We start from the raw sequence: 19,774 nt of genomic DNA, 5'->3' as shown, positions 1-19,774 counted from the left end.
TGAAGTTACATACCCAAGTCTTGAGGCAGTGAATAAACTAGAGGCAATTTTATGAAGTCATGTTACTGAAAAGCCTTCAGAATTATTAAAAGATATTGAAATGAATCTGGTGTGTTCTCCCTGTGTCCGCATGGGTTTCCTCCGGGTGCTCCGGTTTCCTCCCACAGTCCAAAAACACATGTTGGTAGGTGGATTGGCGACTCCAAAGTGTCCATAGGTGTGAGTGAATGTGTGTGTGTGTGTTGCCCTGTGAAGGACTGGCGCCCCCTCCAGGGTGTGTTCCCGCCTTGTGCCCAATGATTCCAGGTAGGCTCTGGACCCACCGCGACCCTGAATTGGATAAGGATTACAGATGATGAATGAATGAAATGAATCTTCAGTGGTCAAAATGTGATCAAAACGACTAAACATTTTTAGGAACTTTTCTAAATATAATTTGGAATATTCTTTGAAATCTTCCTTTGGAATCTTCAAAGACCCCAATCTCTCCATAAGGAAAACTATTAATTTTACTGCAGAAAAAAAAACTATCTAAGTTTAATGGCAACATTTTACATGTTACCTTCGTGACAAACTAATCTCATGACCCTCTCCAAATGGCTTTTTACCCCTCAATTAATAGGAAAAGGTTGGGACTCGCCTCGATTTTATTCTGATATTTAGGCCAGACGTGTTGGAAAGAGGGAGCCGCCTCCCTCACTCCCCTCCTGTGTTTAAATGGTCTCAGTAGGGAAAGGGCAGACAGTGAAAGGGGTCTAAGCTTTGAAAACCTATTTATTAATTTGATTGTTCTTTATTTTGATTTGTTGTTTCCGTAATTAACGGTCTGTGTCGACTCTCCCGGGGTGCGTCTGTTAGCATGGATGCTTGGTTGAGCGTCACCCCTGACTTAATTGACGTGTCGTTAAAGCTGAGAGCCCAAGCTACACGACCAAAGCAGAGATCCACAGGGAACATATTTACATAAACTTTTTACTTGTACTTTTATTTTTTTGTTTATTTTGCTTTTTTGAAAGTACTTTACACAAACATGAGGATTATTGACAGAAAATTCTAATTTGGTCTTGTTTTGAAGGGGACAGCCTGTGTGTGTGGGTGTGTGTGAGAATTGCTTATGGACTCTTTAGGCATTCATTCTATCATTCATTCATTCATCCTCTTTTACAACACCCAAAAATGCATCTGTGTTGTGGGTTGTAGTGATATTTGGTGTTCTGCCGTTTGTTAACTTGTATGTAGCAGATCTGGGCAGTTTGCATTCTCCTCCGAGCGTGTTAGGCTTTCCTATGGCATTATGGTTGGCTTTGCATGTCTCAATTTATTTATTTATTTTCAAGGAGGAGATCTTATGTATGGAATAACGAATTATTTTGGTTTTAATTCAGTAGTCGTACATTTTAAAGCACCGACTTACATTATCGGTGTCCCAAGAGTCTTAATATGTACACAGTATGTACACAATTCATAAGAACTGCAGCAGACCGATCCAACGATCTCCCAAATTCTTATCCTTCATGTTCTTATGTTATATTAATACATCCCAAACATATGTTTATTCGTTTCTTTAATAGTGTTCTTAATTTTTTAGAACTGTTCTGGAAACAAGGCCCTGGGATGGACTAGTGCCCTGTGCAGACGTGAAGGGAATGGTGTTCTTCGACATTATTATTACGTATATAAGAATGATAACCATGACTTATCTTTGACCTCTCTTTCTCTGTGGAGTCGGTGGTGCAGTTGCCAGAGAGTGAGGCAGAGGTTGAAGATGTTCCCTTGCTGAAAAGGGACTTTATGGAACTTTTCATTTCTTCATGACACAGGTAGCTGCATGTCTTTTGTGTTGGAAGAAAGAGAGGGAGAGAGGGAGAGACTGATTAAAGAGAGAAAAGGGAAGTCATGAGTCACGAGGCGGTGTTCTGAAACGGTATCAGAGGCAGAGTTATTGTAAAAGACAGTGTCAAACATACTCCCTTCCCACTGGAAAGTCCAAATGAGTTTCAGCAGAAAGATCTCGGTTTCACTGATGTTAGGATGATGTCACCTCCAGGGTACAGTCGTCCTTTTCAGTGTGCTGCGCCGTGCTGTCCATGTATGGCAACTGTCCAGATTACATTTTAATGACTTCCTTATCACCTCTGGCCCACAGACTGGTGTCTTTGTCTTATTCCCCATTGATGGCTCTCCTGTGGAGCTTTTTGCCCTTTACTCATCTCAGGGTCAATAGGTCTGCTCTGCTCAACCTTTAATCTTCAGTCGCCATAGCTGTGTTGCTGGTGACATCCAGCGCTGCCCGTTTATTCTGTGTGCTCAGGCTGAGTGGACACTCTTATGGATATTAGCATTGTTCCAGTCATCTGTCCAGGGCCTTCACGTGCTGACTCCTCACCTAACCTTCTGTGTGAGCTCAGCCTTTCAGGCAGCATGGTGGGAGGTAAAGAGCAATGGTGAGCTGGACTGATTTATTTGTTTGTTTATCTGCATATAATTTTCTAAGCTTAATTATTATATATATTTATTAGCATTGTACTTAAAGAACAATAAAGACCTGAAATATTTCCGATCATAATTCATGGCTAATTACTTAAACCTTGTCTGAAAATGTCAGATTTATTTTATTAGAAAAATTAAATGGCAAAATAATGTCTAAAGACCAGGTTAAAGTGTGACAGCTTCCATTCATCCATCCATTATCTGTAAGCGCTTATCAAATTCAGGGTCGCGGGGGGTCCAGAGCCTACCTGGAATCATTGGGCACAAGGTGGGAATACACCCTGGAGGGGGCGCCAGTCCTTCACAGGGCAACACACACATTCACTTACACACACACACACACACACACACACCTACGGTCACTTTTGAGTTGCCAATCAACCTACCAACATGTGTTTTTGGACTGTGGGAGGAAACCGGAGCACCCGGAGGAAACCCACGCAGACACAGGGAGAACACACCACACTCCTCACAGACAGTCACCCGGAGGAAACCCACGCGAACACGGGGAGAACACACCAACTCCTCACAGACAGTCACCCGGAGGAAACCCACGCAGACACAGGGAGAACACACCACATTCCTCACACACAGTCACCCGGAGGAAACCCACGCAGACACAGGGAGAACACACCACATTCCTCACAGACAGTCACCCGGAACGGGAATCGATCCCACAACCTCCAGGCCCCTGGAGCTGTGTAGACATGTCCAGCTGACGGTGTCCAGTAAGTGACCGTCATTGAAAGCCCAAGTGTAATTCATTTTATCCAGTGATATTTTCAATCTGAGCAGGTTAAATAACTAAATAACACTTTAGAAGTTGGTACAAAGACGAAGAGCGGGACTTAAAGGCTCTACATCAGATGAAAACCTGAAACACCGAGCCTAGCTCTTGGTTATGACACAAAGCTTTGTACAGGTTTTAAACAGTTGTTGCAGTCGTGCGTTTGTATTTATTGTGAATTAGTTCCACGTCTCCCACTAGACAACACAAACTGTGCCATTGAGCTAAGCTGCAGCACCACAGCAGTGATCATGGGGGAGACATGTGACTAAAGGAGTCAATGGAGCTTCAGTCATGCACACACATGGCATGCTGTGCCAAGGCCTCAGAATGGGGTCAGTGAGGTCTGTCCATATTCGCCGTCTCCTTTTATTTTGTTAACTAAATATCTCTCTCTCTCTCTCTCTCTCTCTCTCTCTCTCTCTCTCTCTCTCTCTCTCTCTCTCTCTCTCTCTCCCCCCCCAGGAGTGGTGGTACCCTTGCTGGTGTTTTGTGGGAGACTTGCTCTCCTCTGTATTTCTCTGCCCTGATGCCCCCCTGCAGCGCTTTTGCTTCATGATCACATGACCTTGGATATGGACGCAGTCCTATCCGACTTTGTCCGCTCTACAGGAGCCGAACCTGGACTGGCCAGAGATCTGCTGGAAGGTGAGGGCCACTGTTCACACACTGTTCCTTACTTTGTTTCATATTCACATTGGACAACAGTCGTCAACTAATTCCTGCTCAGCTTGGAATATGGTGCATGATATTTGCCTGAAGCAGAGACTAGTTTTCTGCTGCTCGAGTCTGGGGCCCGGTTTTACGCCTGGCATTAACTTCTAATCACTGTGATCCGATCTTGGTGGTTGGATCATCATCCAATCAGGACAGAGTAAGTTTACACTTGACCTTTTCAAATGCAGCAGCTGCATCCAGATACTGATCCATGGCTAATTATTTTCACTCCATCTTCTCAGCAACAGTGAGAGGGTGGGAACAGTAGGAACATGAGAGAGGGGCTAGATGATCTTTTGGATCCTTGTATTTGTTTGACGTGTTAAAACAGACTCTCTGCGCAGTGCCACAACAAAAGTAAACAGGTCCACCAAAGTGGCTTAGGAAAGTCCACTTGAACAGCGTACAGAGTTCAAAAATGTCAGAAGGCAAGTTCAGCCTCTTTTGAGGCCCGTGCTGTAAAAGCGGGACATGTCCGTGAATAAAGGACTGTTCAAATCCAGTTTCAGATAATTGATTATTCTTTTCTCGTCACGGTGCCTGTACCAGCAGCAAAAGAGAAAATTAAAAATCATGGGCAGTGCTCGGCTAGATCAGCTGCATAAGTGTGAGTTCATGAGGCAGAAGCCAGTCGTTTAAGGTCCTCCATGCCGAATGTACGCAGTGAGGTAAAGGCAGGACAAACCCGATGCATGTTGCTTAGCAACGCTCCTTGCAGATAAGGATATGAGTTTAAAAATATGTTGTCCTGCAGTATGCGCAGGCAGTGCAGGGCTCTGTTTGATCAGGAGGCCACAGAGGAATGTCTGTGTGCCATGCGGCTGTATTGACATTTCAGTTAATATTCAAACTCCCCTCCTCATCTCTCACACAGGTGGAAGTTTGAATGAAAACTATTTTGAAGGCTCCTGGTCAAATGTATGTGCCGTTTTGGGACCATGTGGTAAACGTAGGATAACTACAAACACATGCAGGTCATTAGGTGATGGATATAATGTCTGGTTCACGGCATTTGAAACAGACAAATTAATAGGTTCCTTGTAAAGGATGTTTCTGCTAAAAATACTCAAACTCTACACTCGTTCTAACATTGCCTTCTTCTCCACCTCAGGCAAGAACTGGGACCTTACTGCTGCACTGAGCGACTTTGAGCAGCTGAGGCAGGTGCATGCCGGGAGTCTAACCTACTCGTTTCCGGAGGAGAGGGAGCAGACCGTAGCCGAGAGGGACATGGCCCGGGTGGGCAGGCCGCTCTTGCACCGGCAGGACGAGGTGGTGCAAGGTACAGCCACACTGCTCTCTACTGTTAGCTAGAATAACAGAACCGGCTGTAGAGAAAAGCGATTTCTTCATACGCTCTTCGTTTTCTTGCCTAGGGAAAGCAGACATGGCTAATATTACAATAAAGGGATGCTGAATGATACTGGAATCATATTAGTGTCCACAGATATTTGTATTTTCTACATTCATTCATTCATTCATTCATTATCTGTAACCACTTATCCAATTCAGGGTTGAGGTGGGTCCAGAGCCTACCTGGAATCATTGGGCGCAAGGCGGGATTACACCCTGGAGGGGGCGCCTGTCCTTCACAGGGCAACACACACACACACATTCACTCACACCTAATGACACTTTTGAGTCGCCAATCCATCTGCAACGTATGTTTTTGGACTGTGGGAGGAAACCGGAGCACCTGGAGGAAACCCACTCGCACACTGGGAGAACACACCACACTCCTCACAGACAGTCACCCGGAGCGGGAATTGAACCCACAACCTCCAGGCTCCTGGAGCTGTGTGACTGCGATACTACCTGCTGCGCCACCGTACATACTTAGCTGCATTTAATCAAGCTTAAATCACTTAAAGCGGCACTTGTTCAGTGCATTTGCTCTTTAGTTTGGGTATCTGGAGTGCCCACCAACAACAGTTATCGTGGACTGCCTTATTCAACGCTACAACATCAGTTGCAGAGACTAGAGTTGTCCCACCCCCCCCTCTACTGAATCTCTTCTATCCCGGCACTGTACCTGCTACGTGAGAGTGCAAAGACAAGGTTAAACAGAGCACAACCAGAGCAACAAGCGTGGAGAAATGAGAGCACTGAGTGAAAACAGAAAACGAGAACGCGGAAGACGAGCGAAACTAAAAAACAGAACTTTGCTCCTCGCAGCTCATGGTGTTAATTTGTGGGAAAATGTAGTATAATATGCCCTCATTTATTCTGCTCTTTTTAATTAACCTTTCTGTAGGTCAGGGTTCTGTAGATGGTGAGATTCAGACGTTTGCTGTCATTTTTCATGATAAAGGAATAAAGGAAAGGGCTAATATGTATTTATATCGTCATTTTCTGGAATAAAATATTGTTTGGGTTTTTATCTCATTATTTAATGTTAAAGAAATATATGTTTTGTTTTTCTTTGTTTTCCCCTTACTTTCTTTTTAGCTTCAAGGTATAAAAGTCACGAAGGACCCTGTTGTATGTAGTTTCTAAGCCTTTGATAAATTTGACCCCTTGTATCATATGTATTTATTGATTTGCAGCCACGGAGAAGCGGTTATCTCGAGGGATCTCGCATGCCAGCTCCACCATTGTGTCTCTGGCCCGTTCTCATGTGTCCAGCACGGGCTGCGGTGGCAGCAGCGAGCCACTCCTGGACACGCCCGTCTGCACCTTCCAGCTGCCTGACCTCACCGTCTACAGAGACGACTTCCGCGGCTTCATCGAAAGAGACCTCATCGAGCAGTCCATGATGGTGGCCCTCGAGCACGCTGGTCAGTCAAAGTTATAGTCGATAAATAAGATTTGTAGAGGTCAGACAATGATGATGCAAATCTCTGAAAGTGGTGGAACATGCTTTAAGCCACAGTGTTTGTGTACAGGTCGGCTGAACTGGTGGACGAAGCTGGGGACAGGCTGCCAGAGCCTTTTACCTCTGGCCACAAGTGGAGATGGAAACTGTCTCCTCCACGCTGCCTCTCTAGGTGAGTGTCTTATCTGCTACTCATCCAAAGACCTGCTCAGAACACCAAGGACATGCTCTTCTAGGTGAAGATACCTCTGTCAGACATCGGGTTAAAACACGATGACTGTGAAGTCCCTTCTTGGGGTCAGCATCCTCAAGTTTCTAGCTTTAGAGGAATACTGGCCCAAAATGCTAGCAGTTAAATTGGTCAAAATTGTGTGTAAACATTGTGTCCCTTTTGCAGTAACAGTTTAGTGTGAGTTAGTGACTTAGTAATAAATTAAAGAAAAATATCAATGAGTCCATTAACACCTATACATCAGTTTCCATGCTTTTATCTGCATTTGTGCTTGGAGGACATTTGAGGTGTTTATTCCTTGTAGAAAAAACTAATTCCCTCTCAGAGTAGGAGTACTTGGATCCGTTAAGATAACGGTGCCATATTATTAAATTCACACAATCGGCCAAGACAAATTTGGCATCCAAATCTGACTTCTTTAGTTAGTTCCTCACTCAAATCTCTTCTGGAAATGTGTTCCCAAAACTTCTCAGCCCACTCAAATCACATCCAGCTCCTCTTTAAAGGCTAAGCACCAGCTCTATGAAAGTGTCAAACAAATAAATACAGTGGAATTTGAGTTCCTAACTTGTGTTTATTGATAGTCAGAAAACACGTTATTTCTTACTAAATCAAGGAATAAGGTTTAAAAGACCGTTGGTCCCCCCCCCAACGGTGTTGGGAAACTCTAATAGGCGTCTTGCCTGTGACGTAGATGGTGGACAACACTCTAGAAGCTGCACTTAATTTAATGTAAAATGACGAAAAGGTGTGTTGTTTTTGGCTGCAATCATTCAATGTACAGTGGGATATCTGTGAACAAATGGCCCAAAGATCCCAAAATATCCAGAAAATGGACTAAATTTGTCCACTTTAAACGGGCACTTTGGAAAGGACCATCCGCTCACTCCGTTATCTGTAGCTCATTTCACTGGCGCTTTTCCAACAATATGGGCATGTAAGGACACCAACGAAAGGTGTTCAAGAGCCTCTGTAACATGGAGGTAAACAGGGTAAGGACACTCACTTCGCCTGTTTTAGTTGATGTTAGTTAACGTTAGCTTGACTCGCTAAACTCGGTGCTCAGATTATACTCGGCTACGTAGCTGCATTACGGAGGTTTATAGTGTCGGAGGAATTCGAGTTCGACTTCGATCACATTTACAAGAATAACGGTACCTCTACATTTGAGTTTAGCTTATTGCTAGGCTATTGTCATGAATAATGTTGGTTATTTAGCTAGATACTGTCATAACAGTCAGTCATAACGGTGTTTTACCGCGGCGTTGTTCAGCTGTTGTCCACCAGTGACGTCACGGCTGCGTTCGAGAATTTCCGTAGCGAGCTCGGGTTTTTCCGTCAATTTAATAAAATTGTCAGTTTTAAAGCAAATTAAGCTGCTATTTTCATTTTAATTCATACTTATATCTGTCAGTAACTACAATAATGTTAAATATTCATGGAGGACCATTAAGTGGTGCTTAGCCTTTAATGTGGTATAGAACCCAGTAAGAGTGCGCACTGTAAATATGAAGAAGACACTCCTCTTAATGTTCACTTGCATCCCACAGTCATAAGGACCTTCAGTTATGTTTTGTGGCTGGACAATAATTCAATATCAATATAAATCGCAATATAAATTTTAATAAGTTTTAATAACAATGTAATATATATAATTAAATATTAATAATAAATATAATATAATTTTAATTATATATATATATATATAATTTTGAACAGGTTTTCGTCAGATGTTTGTTTGATGGTGTTGTCATGTTTCTTGTTTGTTCTGAGCAGTTTTTCTGTGGCATTTGTGTTGTTTGTATTGATATCGGAATGATATCGTATCGACTCTCACTCTCTCTACATCTGTGTGTAGGAATGTGGGGCTTCCACGACCGTGACCTGATGTTGAGAAAGTCTCTATACGCGCTAATGGACCATGGCCAGGAGAGGGAAGCACTGAAGCGCAGGTGGAGGTGGCAGCAGACCATGCAGAACAAAGAGGTGAGCACAGGCCCACCTGCTGTGGTCGCTTTGTTAACTCATTCATTAGTTAGTGATTATTTTGTGGTATAAGGCTGTACATTAATTTACATGCTGTACATCTATCCTCGGTGGTTAGAGGGACTTTAGAGCTGTTTATAGATGGTTTTAAAAGGATGCACTTGACCTGATAAGATGCAATACACATAATAATCAGTTTTTGAGGTCTTCATTCCCTTAGCCTGCTACTGTTAGCCTATATTCATGCAGTTTCTCTCTGTGTGCAGTCTGGGTTGGTGTATACTGAGGAGGAGTGGCAGAAGGAGTGGAATGAGCTTTTGAAGCTGGCCTCTAGTGAACCCAGGATACACTACAGCACCAATGCCACCAATGGGTTTGTTCACTTAAATTTTTTTATTTTATTTCATTGTTTTCCCCTACTTTCTTTCATCTTTCAGAAAAACTGCTCCAGTGTTTTCACCCTCGGTTTCAATCTGCTGCTCCTCTAGCTTCCAGTTCATTACCATTTAATGGTAATCTTGATATATACCAAGTAATTACAAATGAACACACCATCAGATACTTGCTGTAGTGAGTTTCTTTGGCCTGTATTATAAGTGTAATTTTAAGCCTATATTTATAGGAACTGTTTTATTTCTTTTAAAGGAACGTTACGTAAATATTGTTACCTTAAAGTTACAGATTCAGAATCATTGTCATGCTTTACTGACATGCAGTAGGGAGAACCAAGCCTCTGTCGTTACTACTCTGGGGTCGGCACGGCAGACGCTGCACTATGTAACTTTTGAAGGCAGATGCACTGTACCCCGTTTCAGTACAGTGCTGCAAATAGGAATTGCACTAGGGGGAGCCAATGAGCAAAAATCCCTAATTTTACATAAAGTTTTTATTGTTTTTTTTAACCGAGGACTTGTTTTAAACATAAATTAAGATGACATAAATTCAGTTTCAAACACAGAAGGGGAAACGAAATCCATGTCGGGGAAGGTTTGGCTTTTCCAGCGGTGTGGTTAAGCTGGGAAGTCCGCCAAAAGTTCAGGAAGGCCGTACACTTTGTGGTTTTTACTGTCAGGCTGTACATAACTACACACTGCAAGTTCAAGACAGATTAAATATACCCCCTCGGTCTTCAGTGTCAAGACTGTACAAACTACATACACTGCAGATAAACACTGTATTAAAGTCACTGTCCATGCTTTGCAGGGTGGAGTCTCAGGAGGAGCCGGTTTATGAGAGTTTAGAGGAGTTTCACGTTTTTGTGCTGGCCCACGTCCTCCGCAGACCTATAGTTGTGGTGGCAGATACCATGCTGAGAGACTCTGGAGGAGAGGGTATGTAGCTATGTCTCTCTCTCTCTCTCTCTCTTGCTCTCTCTCTCTCCCTCTGTGTCTCTCTCTCCCTCTCCCTCTCCCCCTCTGTCTCTCCTCTCTTGCGCTCTCTCTCGCGCTCTCTCTCTCGCGCTCTCTCTCTCGTGCTCTCTCTCTCGTGCTCTCTCTCTCGCGCTCTCTGTCTTTCCCTCTCTCTCTCTCTCTCTCTCTCTCCTGTTTCCATCTTAAACGATCAAACACCAGAGTTCACTGTAATTCCACTTCCAGTACATAAACACATCAGTGGCCTGCTCTGGTGTTTCTGTAGACTGTAAAATTTGTCTGTGACGGTTCTAAGCGTTATAGACTGCTAGGCAATCATAGACCTAGATAGCAAGAGAGGGAAATAGTAATATATACTGTGGTAAATATAAGTTTGAATGGTGCAGAAAAATCAATAAGGGCATCACAGACCATCAATCAACCATAAGCCTAGCTCTGTAAAAACTAGTCCTGTGGTAAATTAGCCTGTACCTGTCAGACATTGAAGTTCATGGTGAGATAAATGCAAGGTCAGCCATGTGTTGTTTAAAGTTCAGTCTGTTTTGTAACCTTGCCTACTTAGTAATTTGTTGCGTGATACTTTCCAGCTTTTGCCCCAATCCCATTTGGTGGCATTTATCTACCCCTGGAAGTACCGGGTAACAAGTGTCACCGCTCTCCGCTGGTCCTCGCCTACGACCAAGCACACTTCTCAGCCCTGGTTTCAATGGAGCAGAAGGACAGCTCCAAAGAGCAAGGTATGGAGGTCATGCTGTTTGTTTGTTAGTTTCCTGCAGTTAGTTTAAATAAATAAACTGTGTACAAGCTGTGTACTTGTTGCAGCCCTCTGATCTAATTCAGGATTATGAGTATGATTTAAAGTCTAGACACTTTTTGATATTTTATACTTAAATATATTATATATAAATAACTTGTAATTCATTATTTGACCTAAAGTCAAAGGCCTTAAATGGCCTGAATAAAACCTGTTGGATGCATCTTAAAGTCTACTTTTGTGGTTCAGTCAGAACACTGCATCTGTGTTCACAACTGCGCATTGTGTTGTGTTTATTTATTTATTTGTATGTATTATTAATTATTCATTCATTCATTCATTATCTGTAAGCGCTTATCCAGTTCAGGGTCGCGGCGGGTCCAGAGCCTACCTGGAATCATTGGGCGCAAGGCGGGAATACACCCTGGAGAGGGCGCCAGTCCTTCACAGGGCAACACTCACTCACACCTACGGACACTTTTGAGTCTCCAATCCACCTACCAACATGTGTTTTTGGACTGTGGGTGGAAACCGGAGCACCCGGAGGAAACCCACGCAGACACAGGTAGAACACACCACACTCCTCACAGACAGTCACCCGGAGGAAACCCACACAGACACAGGGAGAACACACCACACTCCTCATAGACAGTCACCCGGAGGAAACCCACGCAGACACAGGTAGAACACACCACACTCCTCACAGACAGTCACCCGGAGGAAACCCACACAGACACAGGGAGAACACACCACACTCCTCATAGACAGTCACCTGGAGCAGGAATCGAACCCACAACCTCCAGGCTCCTGGAGCTGTGTGACTGCGACACTACCTGCTGCACCACCGTGCCGCCCAATTATTACTCAATAAATTTTTATTTATTGTTCACCCCACGTTTAAAAACCCTGTTATATTCACACATTTGTTAGATTCCAGTGTTTGAGGTAACCAGAGTTATGAGTAGATTTAAATCTGAGGCTGGGTGCGATGCAGTTTAACACTGAAAGATTAATATGTGGTTAAAGCAACAGTAGGTGGTATATTTACCTCAGAATTACTGCTTTAAAGTCACTGTGATGCTTCCCTGACATGTAACAGGGAGAACAGGGCCTCTGTATTTGCTACTCTGGATAAATATATACGTTCCACCCCTGGATTTCTGGACAGTGCTGTAAAAATTAATTACACTCTTCACCTGTAGAGGGAGCCCAGGAGCAAATATGGCAAATACTACATAGTGTTGCTTTAAAGTATACAACACAATTTTTATTTGTTCTTTTCCCCCCGCAGTGGTGATTCCTCTGACAGACTCCGATTATAAGATGCTGCCTGTGCACTTTGCTGTGGACCCTGGCAAGGACTGGGAATGGGGCAAAGATGACGCTGACAATGTGATGTTAGCCAGGTACAGATTCCCTTGTATTTACTGGAGTCCCATTCTTATTAGACATATTTGTGTTCAGAAAACTCCCCCTACTCTGTGACTTCAGCACACGTCTAGGTTCAGTTTGGCTTTCAGAGCCTTATGAATTCAAACAAATCCAAGAGGCGACGAGATGATTGTACCCTGTAAGATGCTTCAGAAATGTTAACTGTGGTACTGTGAGGCTGTAGAGTGACTCAGGCCGCGTGAGTCAAAGTTTGAGATGCAGTAAGCACACTAATGCCAGGCCGGGCTGAATACATTATCCAGAATGACAGCGATGGCTTCATGCGACTCGGGGCCGTGTTCACAAAGAACAACAGGGTGGATTCTGCTTTCTTCTTCCTTGCCAACATGGGACAGAAGGGTATGTTTGGGTCAGGGCTCAGAGGAAAAAACCTGATTACTGTATAAATATACAACATTATTTTAAAGTGTACCGCCTTCAGAACTGGCTTTTAATGTTGCCAGTCAACAGTGAAAGTCTGAAGAACAGGAGAAATGTGCTCCTGGATCAGGGATGTTCTATTTTAAGATGCTTTGTGGATTCTGGCCCTGCTGTCACTGTCAGGGATTGGCCGAAGCACTAGATTAGCAACGCTAGTCCCATCGTTAGTGGAGATTATCTCTAAATGCTTACTATGAAAGGAACGCAGTGGAACCTGCAAATAGCACAGAGCTGTTTGTTTATTATCTGGCACCTTCAGGTACCTTTTGCATTAAGAAAGCATTTACATCAAGTAGCCGTTATAAACATCCTACAGACACACATTCTGAAAAACAGAGTGTGCTTTTCTCTTGTAAACCACTTACAGTGTGTTAAATAACCTCTCCCTTATATTGTTCTTCATGTAGTTCCTGTATACCACGTATTAGCTTGAGGATGTACAAGAAGCTGAAGAAGTGAATTATTAAATATTTCACTTCACGAAGGAGGATTCTGTGATGCATCTATATTAAGGATCCTCTAAGCCTTCCTTTGTGTCTTCTCTTCCAGTGTTACTTTATCTTTAGAGGCCAAGCTTCACCTGCTGCACACCTACATGAATGTGACATGGCTTCCTCTTCCGTGCGAGGTACAGGTGAGCTTCATCTCCACTCCTCAGCAGACATACCTGAGCAAGAATCATACCTGTTTCACAAGATACTACTTGTAACGTTCACGCAGCAGGTAAAAGTGGCCCAAATCTGATTCCTTTTTCTGCTGTCTACACCATCTATGACCACGGGGGCATCAGCCTGAATGGAGCATGCTCCTAAACTGACCCTCATGCACAATAGGATGATGCCTCCAGCTCTCAGCGCAAGGAAATATAACAAAACCTCCCTTTTTTATTCCAAATGAGCTCTAGGTTTAAAGCAGTGTATTAATTAAAGACTGTAAAGGATATTAAAACGTGAATGGAGTTTTCTATGTCTAGTCTCCAGAGAGAACTAGACAAGTGCTGGCATAATGAGTTTAATATATCCATGATCCACATTTATGCAGCTTCATACGACATGAACAATATCAAACTGATTATAGAGCTGCTAAAAGATGGTCTTCTGTTCAAAATACCAAGTTAGATTAAGAAGTGTCACAACTTTTTCATTTCCCAATATTCTGAACTGGTCAGAAATGTTTGAAAAGGCTGATTCCATGTTCTAAACACCTCAGATTAAAACGAAAATGTCCTGGACCTTAATCCGGAGATCGTTCTCAGCGGCCGAAGTGAGTGTCACATTGCCACAGATCAGATGTGGATCTCAACAACGCGTATGAAAGTAGCCCAAATGTAATTTAAAAAAAAGTCGGATTCAATGGTTTGTGCCGTTCAATGGAAAAAAACAAACAAACAAAAAAAACTAATCGAATTTGGCCACTTTTACATGTGGTGTAACCATAGCCTTAACGCTAACATGCTAGCTTTAAGCTAACGTTAAAGCTAACATGACCTCAGCTTAGTCCCGTGGAATTTGAAATATTTATGTTGAATGGCTCACAGACTAGTGCTAACGTAAAAAGAAGAAAAACTAATTAGTGAAAATGTTTTTTATGTATTGTTTTTAATAAAAGGGCTCTGCTGTTAAAATGACACATTTGGTTACCCTTCCCACCACTTATTCTCTGTGCTCTGTGGAGCCTTTGAAACGTGTTGCCTGTGTTTGTTCGCCTGTTCATCTAGAAAGGAATTCTTCACCTAGAAAAACTAGATTGTTTATAAAAAAAATAAAATAAAAAAAAAGCAGTAACAAATGTGACCAGTTTTTTATGATCTGGCTTAGATCAGTGTCCTAATAAAACTTAAAACCTATAGGACAAGGAATAATGGTTCATTTTGGGACCATTTTTGTTCAAAAATCCTGCAAATTACAATTTAAAATTAAAATAAAAGAGAATTTCAAGAAAGTTTGTTAAAGCACTGGTTTATTAATGTGTATGTATGTGTTCTCTCTCTTCCCTCCCATAGCAGGCCCCACTCGCTCAACCGGAGTCTCCCACTGCTTCGGCTGGGGAGGACGCCCGCACGCCCCCCGACTCTGGAGAATCGGATAAGGAGTCTGTGAGCAGCAGTTCAAACGGTAACGGAGAAAGCAGCACCACGGGGAGCAGCGGAGCGGTGAAATCTGGTGGTGGATCCTCCAGCTCTTCGAGCTCATCCAGCAACAGCTCTGCCGGAACGACTGGGACGATAGGCAAGGAGAAGAAAGACAAGAAGGACAAAGATAAGGATAAAGACAAGAAGCGAGCAGACTCGGTGGCCAACAAGCTGGGCAGCTTTGGTAAGAGCTTAGGCAGCAAGCTGAAGAAGAACGTTGGTGGCTTAATGACTGGCAAGGCAGCAACCGGCAGTGGGAGCAAGCCAACGGAGAGTACAGAAAAGAAGAAGGGCTCGCTGCGGGGTCGCAAGGGCAGCAAGGACGGCTCGCCTTCTGTCCAAACTGGTTCTGAAGACTCGGGGAAAGGCTCACCTTCCTCTGGCAGTGAGCGGCAGAACGGCAACAGCAGCTCGTCCGAGAGCGACCCGTACAAGTACAGCTCGGACGTGAAGGTGAGCTTGAGCATCCTGCGTGCAGCCATGCAGGGCGAGAGGAGGTACATTTTTGCAGGGATTCTGACCACCAGCAACCGGCAGCCATATCAGGAAGAGATGATCCAGAGGTACCTGGATGATGCAGAAGAACGTTTTCGTGCAGAACAGGAGCAGAGGAGGGAGGCTGAACGCAAGTCTGGAACCCCAAATGGGGTACAGCTCAAGAAAGAGCCATCAGATTTGGGCTACCGGAGTTTTGAGATCAAGGAGGATGCAACAGACGGACCCCCACCTACTTTCAAATCCGCCTCTTTCAGCCCATCCATGTATTCTGGTGTGGTTCCCATTCCCAGAGCCACTTTCATTGACCAGTCTCCGGCGCCACTGGGCCAGCACCTGCACATGCACGGGTACATCGATGCCAGGCGGCAGCTGGCTGGAGGCTCTCCCTCCACGTACCCTGGCCTCCCTTCCTATGCCACCCTGCCTCGCCACTGCCCTCTGGCACAAGGCCCTCCCCACCCCCAGTATCACCCCCCCGCCCTGTCCGCTACCGTGCTCAGCCCATCACGTATAACACCCTGTTTTACTTCGTACAGTCACGAGCAGGAGCCTCCAGACTTTATGAGCGATTCACAAGGTGCCGGCTATTCTAACGGCCTAAAGGACCCTCGCTCTGGTTTAGACAGTCGCAGTGGGCCACCACCTGTCCGGCACTATTCACTGGGCAGTGCAGGCGGCTTGGCAAGCCTGCAGTCAATCCGGTGCCGGACGCCCAGCTGCAACTACTATGGACACCCGGAAACCTGCAATTACTGCTCATACTGCTACAGGGAGGAGCTTAAGAGGAGGGAAACAGAGCCGGCCATACACAGGTTCTGAACGGATGCCTAATCTGGCCTTTTGAAGGACTCTGTGGTGCCCTCTTCTCCTCTGGAGCCTCAAAACCTCCCGTCCTGATTCGGAGGATCTTGCTTCAGACGTTAAAGGGACCTTCCTTTTGTTGGCTTCCTTTTGGAGGGAATCTGCTCAGCCGTTTTCGACTATGAAAAGGCTGCTGACATAAACTGGGGTGTCCGTCTGTGACCTGTTACATTTGCAGTGGATTTTAGCCAGGAGCTTGGTGCAGGCGCTGTCGCCTTTTGTTTTTGTTTTTTTTTTATTTTATTTTATTTGGTTTTTTTTTCTCTTGTGCTTCGTCTTCGTACATGTTCATGTACGATTCCGTTTAGGGCATGAAAACGCTGCCGTGCATTGCATAAAATACACTACATGCAAATACACCTTCACTTACATTTAACATCAAACACAACCAGAGGATGCACACTGTACAGCTCCATATATATGTACAAAGGACATTCAGTGACCCATTCGCAGCATGTTAGAGAGGGACGAGTATGGTTTCAGTGTAACGAGGCATTAGCATTTTTTTTATAGACATCAGCACATAATAATGTCAGCCAGTTCAATGTTGGGTTGGTTAAAGACCTGTACCCAAATAACACAAAGCTTTAGTCCCAACCCCATTCTCTTAAGCCATGTCCTGACTTGCTGAAAACGGGCCAGCAGGAATAGTTTTTTCTTTTATTTAATTATGTTTTTTATTTTAATTTTTTGTGACTATGTGCTCTCTCATTACGTACCTCCAAAAACGCTCCAGGCTTAGATCAACTCTTGAGGAGCAAAACCTTGTCAGCCAAAGGTTTTACTGTATAGTACAAGTCACTCCAAGGTAATGGATGCATTTGTTAATACTGCTTTTATGTGAAGTTTTGCGGTGGTGATTTTTCAGGTCAAGGAGCAGAACCTAGTGGATACTGGTAACAGCTTCTTTTTATATCGAGGAGATGCTGAGGTACATGTGTTCAAACCAAGGACGGCTAGCGTAGTGTCCCTTTGGTGGAAGTTGTATTTGTGAACGTTGGGGTAAATAAGCTGCTTATTCAGTTTGGGTTGAACTCCCTAACCCCGCCCCCCTCCCAGGTAACCCAACATTTCATTCTATCAGTCGTTTCTGATTAATTTATTCTCACTGAAAACACTACCTTAGTTCTCTTAAAGTGTTCATCCTGCTATCGTTAGATTATTTTAATTACTGTCATTACATTGCTATTTTTTTTAACCTTATCTACTAAAGTACTTGATTAGAAGTCAGAAATTCCTTTTAAGGCAGTATATAGCAGAAACATCCCCCCAGACATGCTGGTTTTGTCCCCTCTCCCCAAAAGCTAAAGCTGGGTCAGTGGACTTCTCTGCACAAATTCAAGCACTTTTCTAATGTCCAGAAGTTGTGTGTGGTTGCATGCCGTTTCTTACGTTGTGTTAAGGAGTGATTATGATGATGAATAGGAGGAGGAGGATGTTGATACTAGACTGTTCTGCTGTCTGACCGTGGCTTTGTCCCATGGTGGAGACGGTTTTAAAACTCCGTGGCGGAGTTTAGCTCTAATTCGCAGACTACTCTTTAGCTGCCACTGTGTTGCGCTCAACCTTGCTGTTTCCTAGTTGCCTTTTTCAGTCTTGGTCCAGTCCTTGTGGAGATTGTTGAACTGAACTCATGTCAGTTTTGTTTTACTTTTATCCTTTTTTTAATTTTTTTTTTCCCCCTCCTTTCCTCCTTCGTTAATGCACTGGTAAAGTCACGCAATGGGAAATTTATCAGTCTACTTTGTCCATAAGTTTCATGAAGCCACATTCATTGAATACTGCTTTTACTACAGGCCTGCACGTTGAAACTGTCCCATGGTTGAAAATAAATTATTTGTTATTTAATTTGTTTCATGTGACGTGAACCGTTTTGGATGTTACTGTTAAAGGGAAATGCTGCTTTGGTATCTGAGTATATGTCTGAGAATATAGCCCATTGCGTTGGCTGGTTAAAAAAAGGCTCTTTATGGAACATTAAGGAATTTTTCCAGTGCTTTTTAACCCATCACATCTGCACCACACACAATAATCATTTTTGTACTTGACAGAAGAACATTTAATGGGTGGGTCCCCAGACAGGGTTTAAGCCTAGACCTGGACTATGTCCCCCTTTTTAAATGGAAAATCACCATTCAAAATGCCGTGTATTCCAGCACTAGTCTTAATCCATGTCTGAGAAACTTCCCTTAAATCTATTGATTTTAATACAGAGCTTTAGATTTGATAAACGCTGAGCTACCTTTAACAATATGCTATGAAAAGTGCTAGTTAGCATTTAGCTCAGAAAATAACAGATGCTAGTAATTCTAGAAAGATATCTCAGCTAGATTATTTTAGACTCTGTATTGGACTTGGGTTTGATTAATTGGATTAATAACGCTGCTGTACAAAGTGTGACATCTGTTATACTGCATAGTATTTGCAAAAATAATAATAATTAATGATAATAAAGAAATAAAACACATTGAAAATATCGGGCTAAGCTGTGTAGATTACATTTAGCGCTTCTAAATTTGTAAACAGTGCAGCCGACATGTACATGCTAGCACCAAGGCTAATACCTGAAATGGTTAGCTCACAAAATGGCAATAAATCAAGTGAAGGCGTATTTCTGTTCATTAAAACATTTTTACAACTTTATCTTTCTGTCTGAAATCAGAGAAAACGTTCCAAAATGTACACTTCTTGCACAATTAGAGTCCAAATACTGACACAAATATCTGTACCTATTTATACACCACATACAATTAGCCTTTTAGCATTTGTTACAGTTGGGTTACTGTTATTTTTCTCTCTAGCACTATATTGTCAGTTTTGGAACCAAACTGCACAGTGTGTCCAAATGGGTCACCAAAAATGTAAAATAACCTGGAATCAAATCTGATTATCTTAACTTAACTCCTTTTATATTTAGGAACATGTTTTATGGTTTTTCATGCCTGTTTTGCTAGATACTAGGGTTGTTGTGGTTTTTTTTTTTTTTTTTTTTTTCCCTGAAAGTTAGGCACGCCAGGGGAAAAAAATATTCTATAAGAGCAATCACATCCTCTACAGGGAAGACACTTAAATATGGCTTATTTCTATTCACTGTAAATGTTTTAGTTTATATATTAGCGCAAAGTTAGTGTCACTGTCACACAACTTCATGGTCCTGGGGTTTATAGATACAAACCCTTTACAAAAATACACATTGGTAGGTGGAATGGCTGTGCAAAAATGTCCATGGGGGGGGTGTGTGTGTGTGTTTGGTGCCTCGTC

At 43.2% G+C, this 19,774-nt stretch overlaps 1 protein-coding gene across 1 annotated transcript in view; it reads left to right on the top strand.

The window, feature by feature from the left end:
* otud7b (OTU deubiquitinase 7B) overlaps positions 1-16,681 on the top strand; it is a 40,494-nt gene extending 23,813 nt beyond the window's left edge. The window contains exons 2-12 of the mRNA XM_066645019.1: positions 3,743-3,925; positions 5,106-5,276; positions 6,541-6,771; positions 6,880-6,981; positions 8,900-9,027; positions 9,294-9,400; positions 10,231-10,358; positions 10,985-11,134; positions 12,443-12,557; positions 13,573-13,657; positions 15,026-16,681. Of these exons, the coding sequence (XP_066501116.1) occupies positions 3,841-3,925; positions 5,106-5,276; positions 6,541-6,771; positions 6,880-6,981; positions 8,900-9,027; positions 9,294-9,400; positions 10,231-10,358; positions 10,985-11,134; positions 12,443-12,557; positions 13,573-13,657; positions 15,026-16,471 (2,748 nt within the window). The 5' untranslated portion in view covers positions 3,743-3,840 and the 3' untranslated portion in view covers positions 16,472-16,681. The remainder of the gene's footprint in view (positions 1-3,742; positions 3,926-5,105; positions 5,277-6,540; positions 6,772-6,879; positions 6,982-8,899; positions 9,028-9,293; positions 9,401-10,230; positions 10,359-10,984; positions 11,135-12,442; positions 12,558-13,572; positions 13,658-15,025) is intronic.
* Positions 16,682-19,774: the final 3,093 nt, after the last annotated feature.

The sequence above is a fragment of the Hoplias malabaricus genome, chromosome 1 (assembly GCF_029633855.1).
Source record: "Hoplias malabaricus isolate fHopMal1 chromosome 1, fHopMal1.hap1, whole genome shotgun sequence".
Lineage (NCBI taxonomy): Eukaryota > Metazoa > Chordata > Actinopteri > Characiformes > Erythrinidae > Hoplias > Hoplias malabaricus.
Note: the sequence above shows the minus strand (reverse complement) of the source record. Positions and strands in the feature narration are given on the sequence as shown.